This window comes from Morone saxatilis, unplaced genomic scaffold (genome assembly GCF_004916995.1).
Source record: "Morone saxatilis isolate NCDOM2014 unplaced genomic scaffold, NCSU_SB_2.0 Contig14, whole genome shotgun sequence".
Classification (NCBI taxonomy): Eukaryota; Metazoa; Chordata; class Actinopteri; family Moronidae; genus Morone; species Morone saxatilis.
In genome coordinates, this window is record NW_023339696.1 from 520,108 (window position 1) to 541,756 (window position 21,649).

General features: G+C 42.1%; 2 protein-coding genes across 19 annotated transcripts in view; both read left to right on the forward strand.

Moving 5' to 3' along the window:
* Positions 1 to 21,649, forward strand: part of zgc:158403 (tetratricopeptide repeat protein 39A) — a gene marked incomplete at its 5' end in the record, with an annotated part of 767,589 nt that overhangs the window by 96,027 nt on the left and 649,913 nt on the right.
* Positions 1 to 21,649, forward strand: part of nfixb (nuclear factor I/Xb) — a 146,801-nt gene that overhangs the window by 45,952 nt on the left and 79,200 nt on the right. For 11 of the 18 annotated variants that reach the window (XM_035654188.1, XM_035654191.1, XM_035654197.1 and 8 more), the window contains one exon: positions 207 to 296. The exons of the other annotated variants lie outside the window; for them this stretch is intronic. In XM_035654188.1, the coding sequence (XP_035510081.1) occupies positions 207 to 296 (90 nt within the window). The remainder of the gene's footprint in view (positions 1 to 206; positions 297 to 21,649) is intronic. 18 annotated transcript variants of the gene reach the window in all.

Genomic DNA, 21,649 nt, shown 5'->3' on the forward strand with positions numbered 1-21,649 from the left:
GTGTCCACCAAAACTGTACACTGCGCCTTCCCTTATTATGATTTGGCTTTTGGCTCCACCCCCCGCCGCGCGCTAAAAGGGAGGCTTGCTTTCAAGCTGTGATTGACAGAAAGGGAGATACAACCTCCACACCACATCCACACACACACACTAACCCCCTCCTCTGTTTTGCTACAGTATGTGTCTCTGCTTTTCTCCAATTATAGACTTGGGCCCGTCCACGAGGGGCAGGGAGAGCTGGGACAGATCACAGCCGCTGTACTCTGATCTGCGCTTCTCTGCAGCTGCAAAGAAAGGTTCCACTACCAAAAAGAGCCTGATCGCTGTCTTATTTGACAAATACCTGGCTGCACACAGCACACACAGATCAGGATGTAATTGTCACAGGCTCATGAGAGTCGACCCCAAAAGTGGTTTACGTTCTTTCCCCTGATCCTGCTGCATCTGATGATGATAACAATAATGGTTAGAGAGAGAGAGAGAGAGAGAGAGATCTGATCTCATCTTTGATCACATGTCTGTTGAAAACTAAAGTCTGGCTCGCCAGTTGGGCGCTGAGGGCCTTCGGACCCCAGATCAGGTCATGTTTTTCGAGCTTCGTGTTCCATATTTCTCCGGTCTAGCATTAGTCATGTTTGGAGACCGAGCCACCTCATACAGCTTTCATTACTGGAGCTGTTATGATAAAAAGATGTTTCTGAGAGTGCAGCCTCCGTATCTGTTCTCCGCGCTGGAGACAGACAGACCAGAGAGGTGTCCCAGGCCAGGTCCGAAAGCCAGCTGTGTGCGCTTGTGCCAGACTGCACCGTATCTCCATGCTGCTATGGTGCTCCTAAGACGTTCATTTACCCATCAATGTGTCTGCGCGCGTCGTCCCCGACATTACAAATGGCCAAGAGAATGTCTTTTAATAGAGGCGAACAAAGAGAGGACTCGACAGGGAGACAGACAGCCAGACTGAGAGACTTAACGCCTGCACGTCACGCTAATCCATCAAACACATCTTATCTGCTTTGCCCAATATCCTGAGCTTCTAAAGGAGGTAACACTATCAGATGCAGTTACATAATGAAGAAGAGACCAAACAGGACAGAGTGGGTTTTGTTTTGTGTGTGGTGGTTTATAGAGGCTATGCACGGTGGCACTGTTGTAGGTTATGTTGTCCTGAGTGTTTGCAGAAGAAGAAAGGAGAGAATCGTAATGTTTAAAAGAGAAAAAAAAAAAAAATCCCTCTGTCTCTTCTTTTCCTTGGCTGAACGTGTCGCTGCAGAGATTTCTGGATGGAGAGCCAGTGTTCTGGCATCGGTCCGTAACCCGGGCCGACAGAGAAACAGAGAGCATCGGCGCCAAGGGAGCCACATTCATCTGGTGTGAAAAACACTGCTGGTCCGACACTTTCAACGGAAACTTTCTTACGCTTTGTTGTCATTTGAAATAATGCGGCCAATAAAGTTTGAGCTTCGGCGAGCCCCGTCTCATGACAGGACAGCGTCAGTGACACTGTGCTGTTTTTAATACGCGCTGAGGCATAGGGGCCTCCGACAGCCCCAGTTTGGCCCGTTTTCAGAGCCCCCTAGTTTTTCCAGTTGCTTTTTCTGTGTCAGAGAAGGAGGGAAAAGAAGAGTGGAGTGTGCAGAATATAAGGAATTGCTGGTAAACAGATTATTCCAGTATGATCAAAATAAATTGGTCAAAAGGTGGAAGCCGTTCGCTTGGCCCGAATCCTCTGACCTCCTTGAACTGATCCCTCACAACTTTCCTCCAGTCTGCAGGTCCGACTGCCTCGCAGCTCCACAGGCTTGGTAGCAGGCCAACCTGCTTCATATTCACTGTAATTATCCAGTTTAGTGAATAATACTGGAAAAGACTGAGTATATGATTGAATTAAGTCTAATTTAGAAACAAAGGTCAGGTCTTAGCTTTGCAAATAGAAAGATTCCTTGTACCAGAAAGTGCCTATTGTGGGCAACATGGATTAGCTTTATTTCCTAATTTCACTGTACAGTGATTTTTAATTATTTGTGTAATTAAGGTTAATAAATCTTATGCTGTCTCTTTTATCAATTTAGCTGCTCCGCTCAGCAGAGTTGTTTTTAATACTTGCTCAGCAAATGGTGGCTGAGATTTAAGAAACAGAAATGTTTTTATTTTTCTTAAGAAATTAAATTAATAATAATATATGAATATAGTGAACACTTGTATTAAAATAAATCTATGTATTTATTTATCTGTTGAGCAGTTTATTTATATTCATCCTGAATGGATTTTCTCCTTTTTTTTTCAATAACGGGAACACAAAACAGCCGCACATTTTCCCTTCAGTTTCTTTGTGTGTTTTTTTAACGCTGTCTCGTTTCAGTGTGTGAATTTGCATGACCGGTGCTCTCATCCTCTGTACAGGCGCCAGGCCTGAAATCTGTCTGTCCCCCTAAAAACATACGTATCCCGGTGCAGGAGGGGTGGCTTGGCTCCTCAGCTGCTTGAGCCGAAGGGCAAAGAGCAGGAGGAGAGGAGAGGTGAAGACAGCAGAGGAGAAGAGGAAAGAGAGCGTCTTTATTTCTGGGCCGCTTCCCAGTAGCCAGATTCTGATCGGTCCGCCTCGCGCCTCGCTCCCCTCGGTCCAGTGGAGCAGAGCACGAGGGAGCCTGCCCTGTAATTGGGACAGCTCTTTCCATACGGAAAACGGGACCGGAACGCAGCGACACCGCCGAGCATAGATCCCCCATCTCTGTGTGGATTTCTTTTTTCTCTTTTTTTTTTTTTTGATTTAAAACTGTCTCAAATTAAAAAAATTGCAATGATACGCAAACAAAATCCTCTTACATAAAAAACCCAAATAAAATCCTTGAAATGAATACTAATAATGTGTAGATAAATAAATATCTCTTTGATTTTTCCCTTATTTATTCTCTCATTTAATGGTAATAAATGTCAGTCACTGCTGTTAGGATGATATTGAGCGCTGATATAAAGTAAAAAGAAAAGCGTAGAATAAAGATGATGCAGAATGCCATGCTGAAAACAAAGAGAGAGGGAGGGCAGATATTCAGGCTAGTGGGGCTGGTTGGCAGCGTTTGGCACCCAGAGCTGCAGCTCTGTTTAGAAGGTGCCAGCTTTTTCAAACCGACACAGTCTCTGCCAACTTCTCTCCTTCTGATCCTTTTATTTCTCTCTCATTTTAACATTTTTCCCCCCATATCCTTGTTTTCGCTTAACACATCTTCCCCTCTGCGCGTCCCCTTTCGCCCCTACCAGCACTCCTATGGTTGCTTTTTCACAGGGGGTTGCCAGAGAAAATAGCGAGCCGAACATATGAACTTAGGTTTTATTTTGTGGCCCGTTGAATAAAATGCCGTTTATCGTGTTACCAGTCCCCCCCCCTTCCTCCAAAATATTTTCCACCGGCTTTTAGCAGAGAGCGGACGGTGTTGCTTGGTGTGATGGTGCTGCTGTGGATTCAGGTCCAAAACAAAATGGAGGATAAATCGCTCTTCCTCTCCAATCAGAGGAGAGAATGATTCCACATGTGGGAAAAAAAACCTGGCAAATTAACAATGCTGAGTGATTTCATCCGAATATCATTTTTGCATATTTTTGACTTTTGCAAAATGTCTTCAGGTGTCTTCATTTACAGGCAGAGCAGGAAATGGTGTCGGGATTAAGGACTTGTGTATTATGCATCATTCGGGGCAGAGACCCGGGGGCCCTTCATAGACAAGGACGTGGGGGCCATGAGTGATTGGGGAAAGCGTTAAACACTGGGTGTGGGGGTGGATGGAATTACTCAATAATGATCAGAAAATTAGAGCCATTATTGAGGGAGAGTAAACAGGCCTCTCTAAGTGTGAAAGGCCTCTATTCAGCCAGGACCAGGAGCAGGACTCCTTTCTTCCTTTCATGGATCCACCCATGGCCTCGAGAGCCCCCCTTTTGTTCCCTGAAATAACAGAGTGAATATATGGGGGTCGCGGGGGTGGGGGTCCCGTTCCCAGTGAGAAGCACAGTATGGACTGTAAGGTGCACTCCATATTTATCCACCCTTTATTTTTGCATTTTTTTCTACTTATGTCACTGGCAAATGTAGCTTTTCAGGCTCTCCCCACTTTTATCAGACTAACTTGCTGTATTTAAATATGTCAGTGTCTCTGAGTTCATCAAATTCTGTCAGGGTGGGGGTTTTTTTGTGTCTCCAAGTGCACCTGGGTGTCTTTTCTCCATCATTGTTACTTAAAAAAACGCAGCACTCCTTTCCGACTCGTGCATCCTTAGAGTCAAGGGAAGGTGGGTGCAAACCAGGCGCTAACGCCACCACTTCCACATTTTTCAGCACGAATACTCTAATTAATGGGAAACGGATAAATAAATAAACATGTCTCTGAGCAGCTGAACAGTGAATGCGGCGCTCAGGCGGGGACAAAGAAATGGAGAGAGAGATTTACACTTTGAACAAGGCGTTGGAGACATCACTTTTAAGCAACTGTAGTTCACAGATTAGGAAGATTTGACAATAATAACTATAACTCAGTGACGACTTTTATATGAGTCCAAATTTGACATTCAGGATCGTTGGCTTGCATAATAAAAGCAATTTTTTTTACTATGTGCATCTATTAGTTAATTTGAACTTTCTTGAGCATCATACCCTCACTTATCTCAATATCATCATATAATTTTTATTTAATAGTTCATTCTCCTTCACTCTTCCTCATGAGGATGCTCTCCAGGGCAGGGCTCCGTCCAGCTCCGAGCTCCCACTCAAAAAAAATCACCTGACACTCACTTTCTCCGTCTGTTTGCTGTTCGTACGGACAGCCAGCTCCATTTCACAGGCATAATTCTGGATGGTAACATTCTCATTATACCCGTCAACTGTCAGCGCTCAACTCTCTTGTCTATAATTTCAAACTCATTTGAATTCTTATTGGCAGCTTGGATGCATAAATTTCATAAAAGATCGAAAAACAACACCGTTTTTTTCCCCCCTCTTCCTCTCTCCCCGGTGAGCAATAGAAATATGGAAGAGATTAGGGGGAAAAGAAGTTTATGAAATTGCATTGTTTGTTTGGATTTATTTATCAGAATAACACATGTCCAATATTGTAGCTTAGATTTCTACATTTGATATGTTAATGCAGACTCAAAGCTGCATTAGGTAACTGTTATTAAAATAACTTGCCATATTTGCTGAAACCTTTACTATATACTGATAGTAGTACATGAAACAGATAATCAGTGAAACAATCTGGTTCCTCTGGCTCCTTCTAGTGCTGCTAATGGCATTTGCAAGTAATTCCAATCAGGCCTGAACAAAAAACTCAACCATTTCAGTGCTGAGAAAGATAGAAAGATACTTTGCTTAAAGATAGTTGATTGTTGAGTCTCATTCCCCGGATCCCGAAGTGTCTGTATGTGAAGACCTAGGAATGAGACTCAATGATGGCAATCAACTATCTTTTTTGGCTGTGATTGGTTGTTTTCATTCAGGTCCGGTGGATTCTTGCAAATTCCATTAGGAGTACTAGGAGGAGCCAGATGAACCCGTTTCTTATACAGAATAATTGTCTCATACTCTCATAGTGAAAGTTTCAGGAATTAAAAAAAATATATATATCTTACCTACTGCAGCTTTAAACCTCACAATATAAACTCCAAGCTATCATGCTCTGGTGCGTAAATGGCCTTACTGTATCTGATAGCTGTCCAGAAAGGCAGATGAATAGAGTTGCCATGGCCACGGCCACGTAGCTCTCTTTTTATTTATTTTTTTTTTTTTGTGCTCAGTGTACCTTTTCTGGGCAATATCCAAGGAGTGTCAGCGACTGGCCTGGTTGGCACGGTGAGTGGCCATGCAGTGCTGGGCTGTTTCTGTAGCACTCCGGCCCACTGTGTGGGCAACCAGAGCGCAGGGCTCTGCCAGAGGAATCCACTCAGATCACTTTCACTCTATAGAGGGAATCCCAGCACTTATGCAAAATGGATAAGCAGATAGAATACAGTTGTGCATAAACAAAGTCACATTACAGGTAGCTACGCGCTAACAGTACGTCAACATAAGGGTTTTCACAGTCGGAGCTTCAAAGGAATAATTTATATTCTTCTGAGTAAAAGACGGATATTAGATTTTTTTGGCATTAAGATAGACTATTTCTGGATATATATAACACTTGTCACTGGATGTGGACCAAGTGAGACATATGAAAATGTCAAACGGTAATTTTAGAGCAGATTTTTTCTCCCCTTAATGTTATTCACACATTTTGTTCAGCTTAGTTCAGTCCAGGGGGCTTACACGTGAGTTTTATCCTCTAAGAAGCTCTAATACTCTTTGAGATGGCAGCTCAGATATCGTTTTATAATTTAAAAAGCAGGGAAGCCAGTGATATAAAAGAATCCTCTGCAGGAAAACAAAACAGCTGTAACCCTTGCGTTTTGTTGATATTGGCTTTATTTCTCGCTCATTAGTTGGGGTCCCACAAACCCCACTCCTGTATGTATGAAAATAAAGAAGTCTTTGCAAAATCAAAAATTATAAGTACTATAAGTATTTTTGTCCTTCTAATGCTTTTTTGGTGTTTTCTTATGAGCTTATTAAAAGCCAATATGAAGAAAAATACCCCTTTATTTGGTAATTGGACTTGCACATTTGATAAAGGTGATAAAATATTGAAATTACCGTAATGCATAGTTGTGAAGGAAATATTTATATTATACTGACATATATTAAGACACATAAAAAAAACTGTGCTTATAACAATAATGTGATCTGATGTATGATGTTTCTGTAAAAAAAAAAGAAAAGAAAAGTGCAATTTCCACATTAAAATCCTTTGAAAGGAATCTACCTTCTACCTCGTCAAAAATTCCAGAATCTATGAATATGCAAATGTTCATTGTAAAGTCCATTCTCATTGTATGTGCACTGGTGGCACAAATCCTGCTGGTAGGCCCCACGCCTTAAAATCAGCTTTTCAATGAGCACTGAGAAACTTTCCACTTTCAGCAGATGAATGTGAACAACATCCTTCGTAGTGTCAAACTCTGCACAGACAGCATTCAAACAGCACACTGTAGGAACAAGAAGAAACACTGATTTCTGACTGGAGGGGAGCTTTAAAGTTATATTGGATATGCATGAAGTCATATATATTAGTTTTGTTTGCCAAAAAACACAGACAAAGCAGTCACAGTCTGTTATCCTACATAGTGATGATGCTTATGTTAGGGTTCAGTTAGACCCCAGAGAGCCCAAACTTCCTGTTAGAAGTCTTATAAAGAAATTGTTCTAAAATACCATTAACAGAGATCCAAACAGTCTCATTTGGGACTTTGAATGGGTGGAGCTGTCTTGTCAACACTAATCACAGATATAGAGCAGCAGTCCATTATATTCAACAGCTGGGGTCTCCAAGACCCCAAACAGAAGTAAAGCTTATTTCTCAGTGACTGGCTTCTGGAACACGTCATCGGTTCCAAATGCAATTCTTACTGTCTATAATGAGTAAAGTCATGCTGTTTAAAAAAACGTATCCACCTGTGGCCTCCCTGATTGTTTCCCTGCAATGGGATTTGTTACATCGCTCCCCAATCTCTCTCACACTCAGGTCATAGCTGCAAACATTAAACAGCATACATACTCTGCAATCACATATTAATACAACTGTTGCGAGTTAGTTGGACGACTGAATTATCGTTCATAAACACGAGGCTACATCCCCATTCTGCTTTTCTCTCTTAGAAGATTAAGCCTGCATCCCCAGTGGTTCTCTTTAAGTCCATAGGAGGCAAGTGTGTGAAGTATGTTTTTAGGTGTTATAAGAGAGTGTATGTGTGCTTCCATGCATGTGCTCATGTGTGTCACAGAAGCAGGCCGAGCAACAACAAACAGCCGTCTGCAGTCGAGCATATGAGTGCCCTCTCTGGACTCGCCCAGCACCTGAACCCCCTTCACACCTGATGCCTTGTGGGCCTGCACATGATGAGACGCGACCACATATGCACGCACAAAAATGTACATGTGCTGATATGACCCAGCTGCCCTGTGGCAGGCGTGGGGCCTGGGATTAGAGCAGGGTGCGCAGGCCTCAGAGGGTAGGTAAACCGGGCCCAAACTGGGCCCCCCTCTCTGGTCCTTGACTGGGTGCAATATGTCACTGTGAAAGTAGGAAGTTATTAAAGCATATGATCTTCATTGTTGAAATTACACCAGAAACCTGTTGTAGTTAAGTTATAGTGGCTGCAGATTACAATTCCATTTATTAGCAAGCTATTTCTACTCTCTCTGCAGCAGTAATGAAGCTGAGCTACCTGTTATTTGCCCTTTGTGTGGTAACTTTTGATTGGCATATTATTAGACACAGACCACCCTGCTTCTAAGCCCTACTTGAGTTTCCATTCTTCTGCTGCTCAGCTTTAATGCGAGGCTCTCCTCCAGCAGCCCAAACATACAGGGGAGCGCAACACAGAGAGAATAAACGTAAAGACAGAAAGAGAGAAGGGAAAAAGTACCCGCAAGTGTGTTCCGCTTTAGTGGAACTGTGATAGAGAAGGTAATCCAAACCTCTGTGTTTATTTTAAGAGCTGATGATCTAGAGATGGCCATTAAAAGCAGAGGGCAAACAATTTAAGAGCAGTAAATCTGAATGGAGGAGAGGAGTGGGTGTGGGCGGACGGGGAGAGGAGGAGGGAGGATAGGAGTTCTTTCTGCCACGCTCTCTGTCCTGCTCTCTCCCTCCACGCAGAAAAAAGAATACTTGAGATGACAGTGAATTAGAGCAATCTGGCCTTCATTCTGCGGTTAGATTTTTATCTGCGGTTTTGGCCCTGAGAGCATCTCTAAACCCAGCTTTCTTTTTTTTCTCTCCCTGCTCTTTTATTGTCGTTTCTGTTCTTTTCATCTGAGTTTACTTTCTCCTCTGGCCTGGCTGTAAAATGGCCCCTAACAAGATACTATTCACACTGAAAAGCATCAGGAATGGTCCCATTATCCCCACTACCTCGATCCAGGGTGGTTCTCCTCCACCAGGACCTGAGCACACAGGCTAATGTGATTACTCCGAGGCCAACTTTACTGTTTTTGATAAATGCTTTTTTTCCCCCTCCACTCTGATCGACAAAGATTTTGTCTTTGGGCATAGATTCAAACTACACAATCCTGGCAGCTACATAGGGATATCCTTATGATAAGAGCCGTGATTATCCCAGTAAACTAAAGATGGATTACAAAGAGAGCTGCTGTTTCACAGTCTTTCAGCAAACTTCAGGGCCAGTGTGCATAAAATCGTCTAAGAATATACTATGAGTGTTAAACCTGCATGGCTGATGTCACAGTCAATATATCAGCATCACTTTTAGACACAAAACAGCCATCAGTTTAGTTAGACTTGCTAGATACTCATACATACATACGTACAATACCATATAATGTACATTATATGGGGGGGGTACGTATGTATGTATGAGGGGGTACCTTTACCTGGTTACATGATACATTGGGTACATAGAATGACTGTAGGACCACATGTTGAGAGTGCATGAAAAGTTATCAAGCCAGCAGAGAAGTTGTAAGAGTTAGCTGGAAGTAATAGATGGATAGTAAAATGACTAAAAGCAATGCATACATGGTTAAAACAGATAAAAGTAATAAATAAATGGTTAAAATGTAACTAAAAGCAACGGATAAACGGTTGACAATCTCAAAAGTAGTGGATTAATGTTATAAGTGGATAAATGGTTGCAATAGTTATCTAAAAGTAATGATACATTGTTGATATAGTTAGCTAAAAGTAATGCATATATTTTTGAAATGAATTAATGCTAAAGTAGCTACAGATAAATGGTTGAAATAATTAGCTAAAATTAATAGATTAATGGTAAACTAGTAAGCTAGTAACAATAATGTTTTAAATGGGTAAATGGTTAAAGCTAGTAATTGATAAATGGTTAAAATGGTTAGCTAAAAGTAATAAATTACTAAAAACTTCATATCATATATCATATTTTATCCATTTATAAATTACCTTTAGCTAAGAGTAATAGATAAATGGCTAAATAAATGGTGGTATGCAGTATTTGAGTTATCTGACAGGGCTTTGGGGGTACTTCTGACAAAAGGGTTTGGAAACCACTGCTCTAAATCTGTATCTCCCTGCCAAATAATGTGCTGTAACTGTTGATTGATGTTGATTGAGACTGTCTCTTTGGCACTGTAGCCTTTTCTTTTAGGCTCACATTCTTTCACTGTGCTTTGCTGAAGCTGCTGTCCCAGTGTGAGACACATTTGATATGTTACCCAAAACCCAACTTACAAAAAATTGTGGTCCCCCACCCCCCCAAGACTCTTGCCCCTCTCCCTTTCATTGGGCTTTAGATGTGTGATGAAGTAATCCCAACATATTTTATATCCTAATGCAAAACAAACAGAGCCAAATTACACACATTCTTCCCTTATACTGATTCGTGGAAGTTGTTAACCAAATAAAGCTCCCTTTTTTCTTTCTCTTTCCATCTCACTTGCGCTCTCAGTGGATCTGTCCTGGCTAGAACTCTTAACTGAAATGGCCTGAAGCACAGAGCCTCTTTTGTGGTCAGTTTTTTTTTTTTCCTACAAGGTGTTTGTGAAAAAGAACAGGATTTTCTCTCCTGGGCTCAGGTCCCTCCATCGCTCTTATGCTGCCTGTCTGGCTCTCTTTGTCCAGGTCTGCTCTGGTAAACAGCCGTGTCCTACACACACTGTTTATCACACTCAAGGGTGAAACTTTGCTGATTTTATTTTGGACCTGCTCAGGTTTTACTTGGAATATATTTCAACTGTTCCTTGGCTTCATTTGTCAGAAGCTCCTGTTTCTTTTTCTGTTTATGTAGCTGAACTACTTGCCCCGAACATGCATGCTATAGCTGCACATATGTCATTTATCTGCTTGATGGCCAATCTCTGGAATGTTTACACGGGTTACTTTAATTAGCATGCTATCCCAATGCTGTATCCACCTCAACATAAAGATACTTTGTCATTGCAAGGACAGAAGACCCCTCTGTAATGCGATAAGTTATTTTAATGTATTAGCTTAAACCAATTGAAATAAAATGTCACACTAGACAGCACAAAGTAGAAAAATGCTTGCTATGGGCAGAAACGTTCATGTGTTTTGAACTTCTGGCCACACCCCTAATCAGTGATGTCACAACTGATGTTTTCCTTTCCGAGCTGATTGAGAACACCTGCCGCCACTGCAGTTTTGCTTTAAAATTAGACTATACCTGGTCACTGAAATCCTCTCATTATTTACTACACCATATATAATAAGAAGACAGGGACGTTTTTAGACTTTTTGGACTAGGGTGGCACTGGCTCATGCACGGGTGGCATTAAGTATCTTTCTCGGGTTTCCGATTATTGCCCATTTATGCAATTCTAATCCTGTTTATGCACCCCAGTATGCAGAATTATTCAGAAATTATTCAATTATTCATTCCAAACCTGCCCAAACCTTCATGGGATTAGTATAAAATAGGAATGTCTGCAAAAGGGAGACTCGGGGTCCACATAAAGCCCATTTTCATTCAGAGATCTTGAGGTCAGAGGTCAAAGTATCCATTTGACCCTAGCCATGCCCGTTTTTTCCATCAACTAAATTTGACTTTTGAGCGTTACTTAGCCTCCTTCCCAACATGCTAGCATGTCATGGTTAATACCAATAAATGTAATTGTGGTTAATATGATACAAGTATGTCCACTCAGGCTTTAAAACTGTGTCTGCTACAGCCTCTGAAAGACGGAGTGGAAGAGGTAAGGATAACGGGTTGCACTTGGGGTGGCCAATCAGGTTTCAGGGCCAGTGCCACCCCAGGCCCTACCTCTGGTCACACCCCTGAGTGTAGACTTGCACAGCAGTTGTTTTTGCACCCATAAATTGGCGGACAGTAAATTAAGTGCACTACATAGTAAATAGGAAGTAATTTCAGATACAGCCTGTGTAATTTTAAATAAAAAAATAACAGATTCTTCCAATTACAAATAGGAAGCTGAATTCTAGAGCGCCCCGTCACTTGGCTGCTACAGCCATACTTGTTCTGGAATGACCAGTAGCTGATTGGGAATAATGTTAGCAAACCTTAGATAGATATTACAGTGTAATGCACATTACTTACAGTTCTCTGCTGTGAAGACGGTCTACTACCCCACACTCAGCACTGAACCAGTGTGTGCTGTCGTGCAGCAGTTAAAACAAACAATGAGAAGAAAACACTAGATTTGTCGAAAAAGAGAAGCATATTAAGTGTGTGATTGTTATAAAACATAATACAGACAGAGAATTGTATAAAAGGTTCATAGAATTTCAGGAAAACTCCTCTGATCAATATTCACAGGAAATAATCTGCTCAAAATTCATCCAAATCTCTGGTTTTACTTAAGTTTGGGTTCATTGTGCAGTTTATCAGTTCTCTACTGTTATTGTTATGGAGCGAATAGAATATAGTATGTTACTTAGTCAGGGGTCATCAGTTCACTCAATGATAGAAAAGGGGTCCCTTCAAAAAAAAGGTTGGAACCACTGTTGTATTGGACAGGTCATCAGGTTAATATTATAATCTGAATATTGAAGCTACAATATTCTTTATCATGAGATCAAGGCAGAAAAAGGCGGGACAGTGGCAAGCTCTATTAGTTTCTCTTCAAAGCTATCTGTTACTGTGGTGTGTTCAGATCTTACTTAATATCCTGATATACCGCCCTTGCTGCTCATGTTCTTCATTGGGGTAGAAGAAGAATCACAGATTTCTGACTGGAGGGGAGCTTTAAGTTTGTGATTAAATATGTTAGGTCAGGTTAGGGTCCCAATTTTGGGATTAGGGCCTGCAAAGAAGTACCAAGGAAAATTTAAATTGATTAAATGTATAAGAAAAGAGCATGTCTACTATACAAAAGTAGTATTTTCTCCCAAATTGTTATGTTATTTTGAAATTCTCTATACTTTTACCTCTTCAACTGCACATAACCTCTCATGAGAGATCACAAATAGACATTGCTTTAATTTAACGCATAGCACCCAAGAAAGGTTGGGAAGCATCATGTTAGACGTACATTATAAGTAACTGCGTTTATAATTTGTGCCATTAACAGTAAAGTACACCTACATTTCCTGAGCGAGTGGACAGCGCAGCATATACCAAATTAAAGGCTGCTCTGTGCCTGTCGAGTATTGCTTTTGCGGTATGTATCGTGTACCGCACGTGTCCATGCTGAGAATAATATTACTCGGTTAACTAAGCCATTTTTTAGCACTGACAGAAGGGTGCACACACACACTCCCTTACCCAGGCGGACATGTGTTCTGCACAGCCTGTCATTACAGAGGCCTTGATGTGGTCACTGGGTGGCACTGAGGCCTCTTATTATTGTCGTTTTTTATGACAACTTTCACTCTCTTTCTCTACACTACCCGCTTCCTCCCTCCTCTCTCACTCTCCTCCATGTGTGCCCTGATTCTGCCTCTACCCCCCCTTCCTTCTTTCCACTCCCTCCCTCCGTCGTCCCACCTCATCCAAACCCACATCCATTTCTCTTGCTGTTGCAATGGGACGCCTGTTTGTTTTTAGTGTGTAAACTATCCTGACACACATCCCCAGGGCAAAGGGCGGATATAGGAGTGTTTTTTGGTGAGCGGGGTGGGGGGCAGTAGACAGTTTGGTCTCCATTTGCAGAGGTATGAACTGGGAGATGGAGCATGTCCAAGCGTTGTTCCCAGCATTGTCGATTGTGGCTGACAGTTATTGTTTTTGGTTTTTGGAATAATAGGGTTGGTAACTGCAGCCGTGACCTGCTGATGAGCGCGCTCTGCATATGTTTATATGTCGAGGCTTGTGTTGTAACATGTAAATTCAAAAGGACCAGTTCACTCAGGGGCAGGCTTGACATTTGCTAGAACAATCCCCTTTTTTTGCCCTCGCTCCTCCACCTGTCACCCTACTGTTTTGCTTTGAGGATTTATGATATCATGATTTGTTTATTACAGTTTGTAATTTATGATTCTACTGACTGAAGTCGAACAAACCGGACCAATGAATAGCAGGCTCCCCCTGCCTCAGGCAAGCAGATACAGTATGGGGTGATTGGGTTTATGCTGCTGTAACAGAGACCTCTCTGTTAGAGTAGCGCTCTAGCATATACATTTACAAATTAACTTTGTGTTTATGGAAGTTCATGAGACACTGATTTAACAGTGTGACAGTGTCAGATAATTCAATAACAGGGAACGGAGCGAGTACATGGAGATTGAGGTTGTACGCACATACACGCTCACACACACACATGCAGAGTGTTTTGCATGTCGGCACCTTAATTAACAAGGTCTTTGGGAGTTTTGGGCCCTGCGGCAGTGTTGGGTAAATGAGTGAAGCGAGTCACCCGGGGACAGCAACAGGTAAATCCTGTTAAGATCAGCCCCAAGGCGCTACTTGTTCTTTAATTTGGCTATGAACACCGGCTTCCCTCCCCTTCTCTCACCCTAATCACCTCTGCACCTCCTCCTAATCTTGTGCATGCACCATCTCTTAATTTCTTAACTTGCCACTTTCTTTCTTTATCTTTGTCCCCTTGTCACTCACCTCAAACTCTGCTTATCATGTGCGCTTTGCCGTTCTCCCGTCATGTTGCTAAACAGCCTGCAAGGGCAATCAAGGTGAGAGATGTGGAGCAGTAGGGCAAGGTGACACTGACACTGTTATGCAAACACACAGCGACTCAGTCTACTTGTACAGTCAATGAACTGTTTTTTTTAGGCTTTATAGAGGGTGTCATATTTTATTTGGTTAGAGAGTATTAAATATTATATTTATATACTCGGATACGGGTGCTTTTGGACTGAGACAAACTTGGGCTCTTCCCCGGACAGTTAGCATGAGTCTGTAATTAGCACCTCTAACTTTGTTAGCGCATAATTTCATTTGCTTTGGAAGCCCCATGACGAGCCCTGCTAACAATGCATTAGAGAAAAAGATCCAGCCCAAATGGGTCATTGCAGATTCAGTGACACATAATAGCCTACTGCCCCTGACTTAATGTTCCACTTGGAGCACCATTAGGGAATTTCAACACTTTCATCTTCTCATCTCCGCTGGACAGGCATGGTAACTGAAGCTGTGGGCCTTATTTTGAGCTGCACTCACTCATTCCTCAGATAGCTTAGCATAACTGCAAAACGGATTTTTATTTATTGATATTAAGACAAGCAGGTGATCCACAGAAGCTGTACTTAAGCCATCCACATTTTCAGGAATAACATAACTTATTGGGAATACTGAAATTCTCTATGCCTCAAACCATCTTTGACTTTCCTAAAAAAGAGTGAGGCCAGTGATCACCATTTTCGAAAATTTACAGGAATCATTGACTCATATTTCAGAGTTTAGAGTTGATTTGCTGTGGCAGCTGCAGTGCGGCCTGTACATTTTATTACACGTGCCTTTAGAAATCTGCCAGGCACCAACAGGATTTCATCGTTCCTTCCTGATCCATCTGTGCTCCTGGTGTGAGTATAACTTACAGTAGCGTGGAGGGTCTCCTAAGGTCAGGGAGCTGAAAATCACAAAGACATGTGGAATGCTGAAAGTTGGCCAATACAAACAGGCAGGCCTGGCTCTCCATCCGTGCAGAGCTCAACAACCACCAGCTAGCCTACCAACATCCTCTTGCTCGGACCAGGAGCAACCAGAAGCTGCATGAAGTGAATTTTAGCCACTAGGTGGGTAGAAAGTATCCAAACACAAAACACAGTTGGGAAATAGCCTACTGTTAACTTAGCAAGGGCTAATAGCTAACATTTAAAGCAGCTATAATCATTATTTTTTATTGACAATGGGTCATGGGATTTCTTGTATGTACAGTAAATAGTAGTGATAAGTCCATAGTGAATTATTGCACAACTCTGTAGTTTCCCTCTGCTCAATGGACATTTTTAGTGTCTTTCAGCTTATTGTTTTGGTTTTGCAGCCCACAGCTAGGTTTTGGTACACCCCCACATTAGCATAGCATCATTTTCAACCAGAGAAGGCAGCTGTTTTCTGTACTGTTAGCGACTAGCTGGCGAACATATTGGAACATTTAGCAGCTAAAGAGCCAGATATTTCCCTCAGGAGTTTCCAGAGACCAAAACCAGAGCTAAACTAGAGTCAATATTGGACTTGGACTGGAAGCACACCCCCAAATGAATGCTAATGTTGCTCTATAACTGCTGGATGTGTACATTGCTAACCAGTTCATCATTTCAACTAACAATAGAGGGTGATGATATGTTAATATTCACTCTCCATTAGCCCATTTTTTGTTCTTACAGAGACTAAGAAAAAGGCATTTGGGGACTTCACACCCTCAGACTGGAATATATTTCATAAAGTTTTAAAACTCCACAATCTGATTTCCTTAAATGATTTCAAATCAATTTTGAAAGAAAGAGATGGAATTGGGGTGTCAGTGCTTAAACTGATATTGTTGGATGCATGGCCTCTACTGCGCTTTTATTCTCTGGGATGTTGTATGTGATACTCACTTATTAAGGTTTTGTATTTTTCATTAGTTTCAGTTTGTTTGCAGATGGGTTTGCTCATTTCTAATGTTTTAATTTTTAAAAAAGTTTAGTTTAAGTCTCACTTTTATTAATTTCAGTATTTATTTTTTAACTATAATGTGGGGGATATTTGTCAGGAGCAAGACTTAAGCAGTTCAAAATAGGTATTGCAATACAAAGACATCGGCTCACAATACCTCCTCTTGCTTGTTGTGTTGACAAATTTGACCTGTTAAAAACTAAAACTGAAGGGATTTTTATTTTAGTTAGTTTTGGAAGTATACAATACTGTTTTATTCTGGTAAATGGTAAATGGACCTGTACTTGTATAGCGCCTTACTAGTCTTCCGACCCGATCAAAACGCTGTTACACTACGTGCCAACAATTACCCTTTCAACACACATTCACTTCCAGTGATGGTAAAAGTCCATCCAAAACAGAAACGTAACTCATTCATACACATGTCACACCACACCGATGCTATGGTGCAGTCGGTAGGCAATTTGGGGTTCAGTTATCTTGGCTCAGAGGATACTGTCGAACACGTGGCAGGAGGAGCCGGGGATCGAAACCCAACCAACCTTCTGATTTGTGTGTGTGTACTGTTATTCTCTTCTGTTCTTCTGGCCTCCTGAGCCACAGCCGCCCGTTCTAAAGTTCTAGCTCGGTGTATTTTTATCTCCAAAAAAAAATCACCCTAGTTTCGTTATGTTTTTAGTTTAGTTTTAGGTAACTATAATAACCTACTATCTGTTTTAATTGTTCTTATAATGTGCATTGTGTTTTTGTTAACTTAGAATGAGCCATTTTTATATACAGACGCTGCAGGTTGCCTTCAACCAAACCCCCAAATGGCTAAAAAATATTTATTGTAGTTATTGCAGGTTTCAATACGTGATTTATCAGTAAAACGGCAAAAAAACACATGAATTTTCACTTGAATCAGAAGCTGAGATGACAGTTATTGATACCCTGCCAAGCTAGAGGCCTTTTAGCAGAACTGGTTAGTTTTTTCCCTCCATATATAGCTACTCCTCTTATTTAGTTATGTGGAATTACAAACTGTATTCCCAACATGTCAGTTCATTGAAAATGAATATTTAGCTATTAGACTAGCTTGCTGTGACTATCTCTCCAGCTAGCCCCCTCCTCGCTTTGTGCTGGCTGATATTTGCTTGCTGATGACCACAAGCTGCACCATCAGTAGTTCTGCAGTAACAAGTGGGACATGAATTAGTGCAGCCACATGATTGGCTGATGAACAGATGACTCATTGTGAACTATTGAAAACATCAGCTGAACTGGGTGTTACACTGTCTTCCATGTGGTTAGTTCCTTGATTTGTACATTGTCTGCATACACGGCATAAAAGAAAACAAATAAAAACGTAACATTTTTCAGCTTTGGTTTACAGGATGGTTTCATAAAAGTTACACGCTACACCTTCGCCCACAAAGTCCAAAGGTTTGCATTTGGAAACAAAAACAGACTTCACAAGGAGCTCACTGGGTTTTCTTCCCCCATTTTCTAATCAAAACCATTATGAGCTTCACCCACAGAGGGACGATCCGCAAGGCTCAGTTTTCTCCCCGGCACACATCCATAACAATAGAGGGCATTTTGGTCCAGCAGAACTCAGTTGGCTGCATCAAAATGAAGGGAGCAGTTAGGGTTTCACTTACAGAGTCAGAGAAAGAGAGGGGGGGAGGCAAAAAGAGAAAACAAACACACAGGGATTGTTGAATTATGGGTAAAGACAGCTGAGGCTAACCAGGTTTGGTTTCCACGGTGCAGTGGGGGGCTTATTGAAAAACAAAAAGTCTATGACTCAGTCCTGTTCTCAAGGAGACTCTCAGGCTGTAGACTTTCTCTCCCCAGAAATTCAACAAAAACACATGCAGTTGAATATAAAGGAGAGCACCTTCAAAAACATAAAACCCCAGGGTTCAATATGGTCACGAAAATGTTCCACGTATCCTCACTGTTAATGCCAAAAAGGGAGGAGGAGGGGGGCGGTGGTGCAGGGGAATGGAGGGAGGGAGTGAAGAGTGAACGAGAGGAGGGATCTGTCCTCACATTTGCTATCAATTTAGGGCACTGAAAATAAGCACCAGGTTTCACTGGAGCCGAGTAGAACACCAGGAATGTTTTTCCATATAAAACCGAGGGAGGGAGGGAGAAATCGAGAGACGTGGGCCTGGGAAGAGAGTGAGAAAAAGAGAGATACAAGGTTAAGAAAAGGGGTTAAAAAAAAAAAGTAAGAGACAAGCAAGAAAGGCAGAAGAAGACTGCTGTTCAATAGCACCTTTTTCCCAGATGTGAAGCTGTAGTTTGACAGCTCATTGGGCAAAAAGTAAGGCAGTATTGAAGTCATGTGACCAGTTTGACCCTGTTGTGAAGGACAGATAGACAGTCTTATAATTGAACCCTGAAAAGTCTGATATTCAGAGTGTGATCATAGGGATGAGTGCTGTTTAATTTTTTAATCACGTCTGTGGACAACATACAGATGTAAAAGCCTTTCTTTTTTTTTTAAATCTTGCTCTGCACACTTGTGGTGTATGATGGTGTCGGTGGGCTTGGTGGAGACAGGAGACTCCCAGAGGGCCCTGACCAGGCACAGCGGATGAAGGAGGTTATCTTTTGAGAGGATAATCAATAATTCTAAATTTGCAACATGTTCCCAGTTCTGCTTGTGACGGTTCAAACAGATGTAGGCAGTGTTGAAGTTCCATTTTTAACATGCCTGCTGCACTGTTTGCTTTACCAGCAAGAGGTTTAGGAAGTCCTGTAGTTTAGTGTGTATTTGTTATTTGAATTTTTGTTGGTTCTGATACCATCCTGCATCATATACTAAAAGATTTAGTGGAGCATACGTTTTATAAGGTCATAAGCAAAGCCGCAATGTTTTAGAGTGACGTGGTCTGAGTAAAATGGTGTTAAAGGACCAGTGTGTAGGATTTAGTGGCATCTAGCAGTGAAATTGCTGAACTACGGTGGAGAAAAAACGTGAGGCCCTGTCTAGAGCCAGTTCTGGGATACTGTAAAAACAGTCATTCAACAAGGCGGACTCCATGGAAGGTGATACATATGGCGTCTGTCGATTTTAAAATGGCTCATTAACTTCTTCAATAGTCTAAGGAAGTAGTATGTGCGCAAACTTAACCAAACTGAGCCAAACATCAACTATCTGGTTGTATAAAATACAAATATTCTAATGATATCCACTTTTTATGACATCAAGTTGAAAATGCATTCAACATGACAAGTGGCGTGCAGATAAAGTGGTCCTTCATCAGACAAAAAGGTTTGGGAACCACTGCTGTAGTTTTACCATGGACTGATACATAAACAGGTCTGAGAACTCTACAAAGGCAGATTAATACACACTCGGTTAGGAGTTTGTATACATGAGGTTGTGGGATACAGTGATCGTCTTTTAGGGTGAGTCGGACTCCAGCGACAGTCTCAAGTCGAGTGGTTGACCCTCTAACAAAGCTCCTTCACCCGGCTCTTCCCACCAACAAAGTGCTGCTCTTACGCTGATAGAAACAGTTGAAAAAGACTCCGAGTAGAAACAAGGAGGGAGTTAAAGATAAAGAAAGCGAGAGGGGAGAAAAGGGGGGTAAGAGACAGACCAGATGTGTCTTTTGTTTAGATTTGAACGGAGCGGAAAGGAAGGGTGTAGGAGTTAGGAGGCGAGCTTGCGAGGAAGAGAAAGAGGGAGAGCAAGTGGGAGTGAGTGGATTTTTTTTTTTTAGAGGGGAGGACTGTAATGAAACCAAAGCATTCATAGCCCAGCGCCTGTATGTGGGGAGAGGGGGCTGCGCCATACAGTATGTGATTACCTACCAGCAAAACCACATTCATTATACTAATTGCTACAATGGTCCCGGCGGTTGGGGGCTGAAAAGGGGGCGATGGTGAGAGGGGCTGCATTGTTAACATTTGTTAGGCTCATTGACTCTAGAATTCATGGTGTCTGTCATTATAGGTCGCTGGGACATTTTCCAGGGCCCGTATTCATAGAGAAACTGATAATCTGGAGGTCATAGCTGAAGACCTGTTTCCTCTAAATCTCATAGAGCCTACATCAGCACATCCCAGGCACTGCAGGCTTAATGCATGCGTAACAACATGCCTCCATCCAGATTGCCTTGCCGTGCGCGGTTAGCATGTGTTCCGCACTCAAAAAGCAGCAAGAATTTAACCAAAACAGAGCCGGAGAGGCCAAGATTTGAAGGATCGAGAGACGAGGCCTTTCCTGCATTTTGCTGCACAAAATTGCCAGGCTTCCAGCAGCTTGTGTCAATATTTCACTCTCTCTGCGCTTGTGTGTGTGTGTGTGTGTGTGTGTGTGGTGTGTGTGTGTGTGTGTGTGTTTTAGTGTGTGTGTGTTTTTGTGTGTGTGTGTGTGTGTGCGCACCCAGTGTGCAGAGTGGACTGAGCAGATGACTGGTATGACAGTTAGAACATGTGCGATGGTGAGCACACAGAGACTCACACAGCTCAATCTGTTGAGTGTCGAGCCTAGATCAGCCCAGTTGGAGGGGAATGTTGCCAGTTGTGATCACCAATATGGCCAGCAGTTGTTTGTGAAACATTCGCAGCACATTGATTTCTTTTAGCGTGCCTTCACAGGAAATGAAGGACTAAGTGACTAAAATCTTAGCCCCCCACCCAGCCCCTCCTCTGCCCACACTGCTGGCTTACAAACTCTCAGCTCAGTAAACATACTGTGCTTCCTCCTCAGCTGCAGACCCTCAGTGCTCTGTTACAATCATATATTGTTGAGAGCATCTCTCACCCCCTGCCCTCGTTCCCCTCTCTGACTCAGCTCTCGTATCAGTCAGCCTAAAGCAGTGGTCTGCATCATGTGTTTTTACTCCTTGGCTGGAGAACCAGTGCTTCAAATTGTGCAGAGAATCTATGAACAGGGATGCAGCCTAGTCGGTGGGTGGCAGGGCCTCTCTCTTTCTTCTTCAGTCTCTCCTCTTTACTTTCTCTTCACTGGGGAAAGAGACACAAAGCTATTACCTAAGCAAAAGAAAGGATGTCACAAAGTTTGGAAGATTGAAACGCTTAC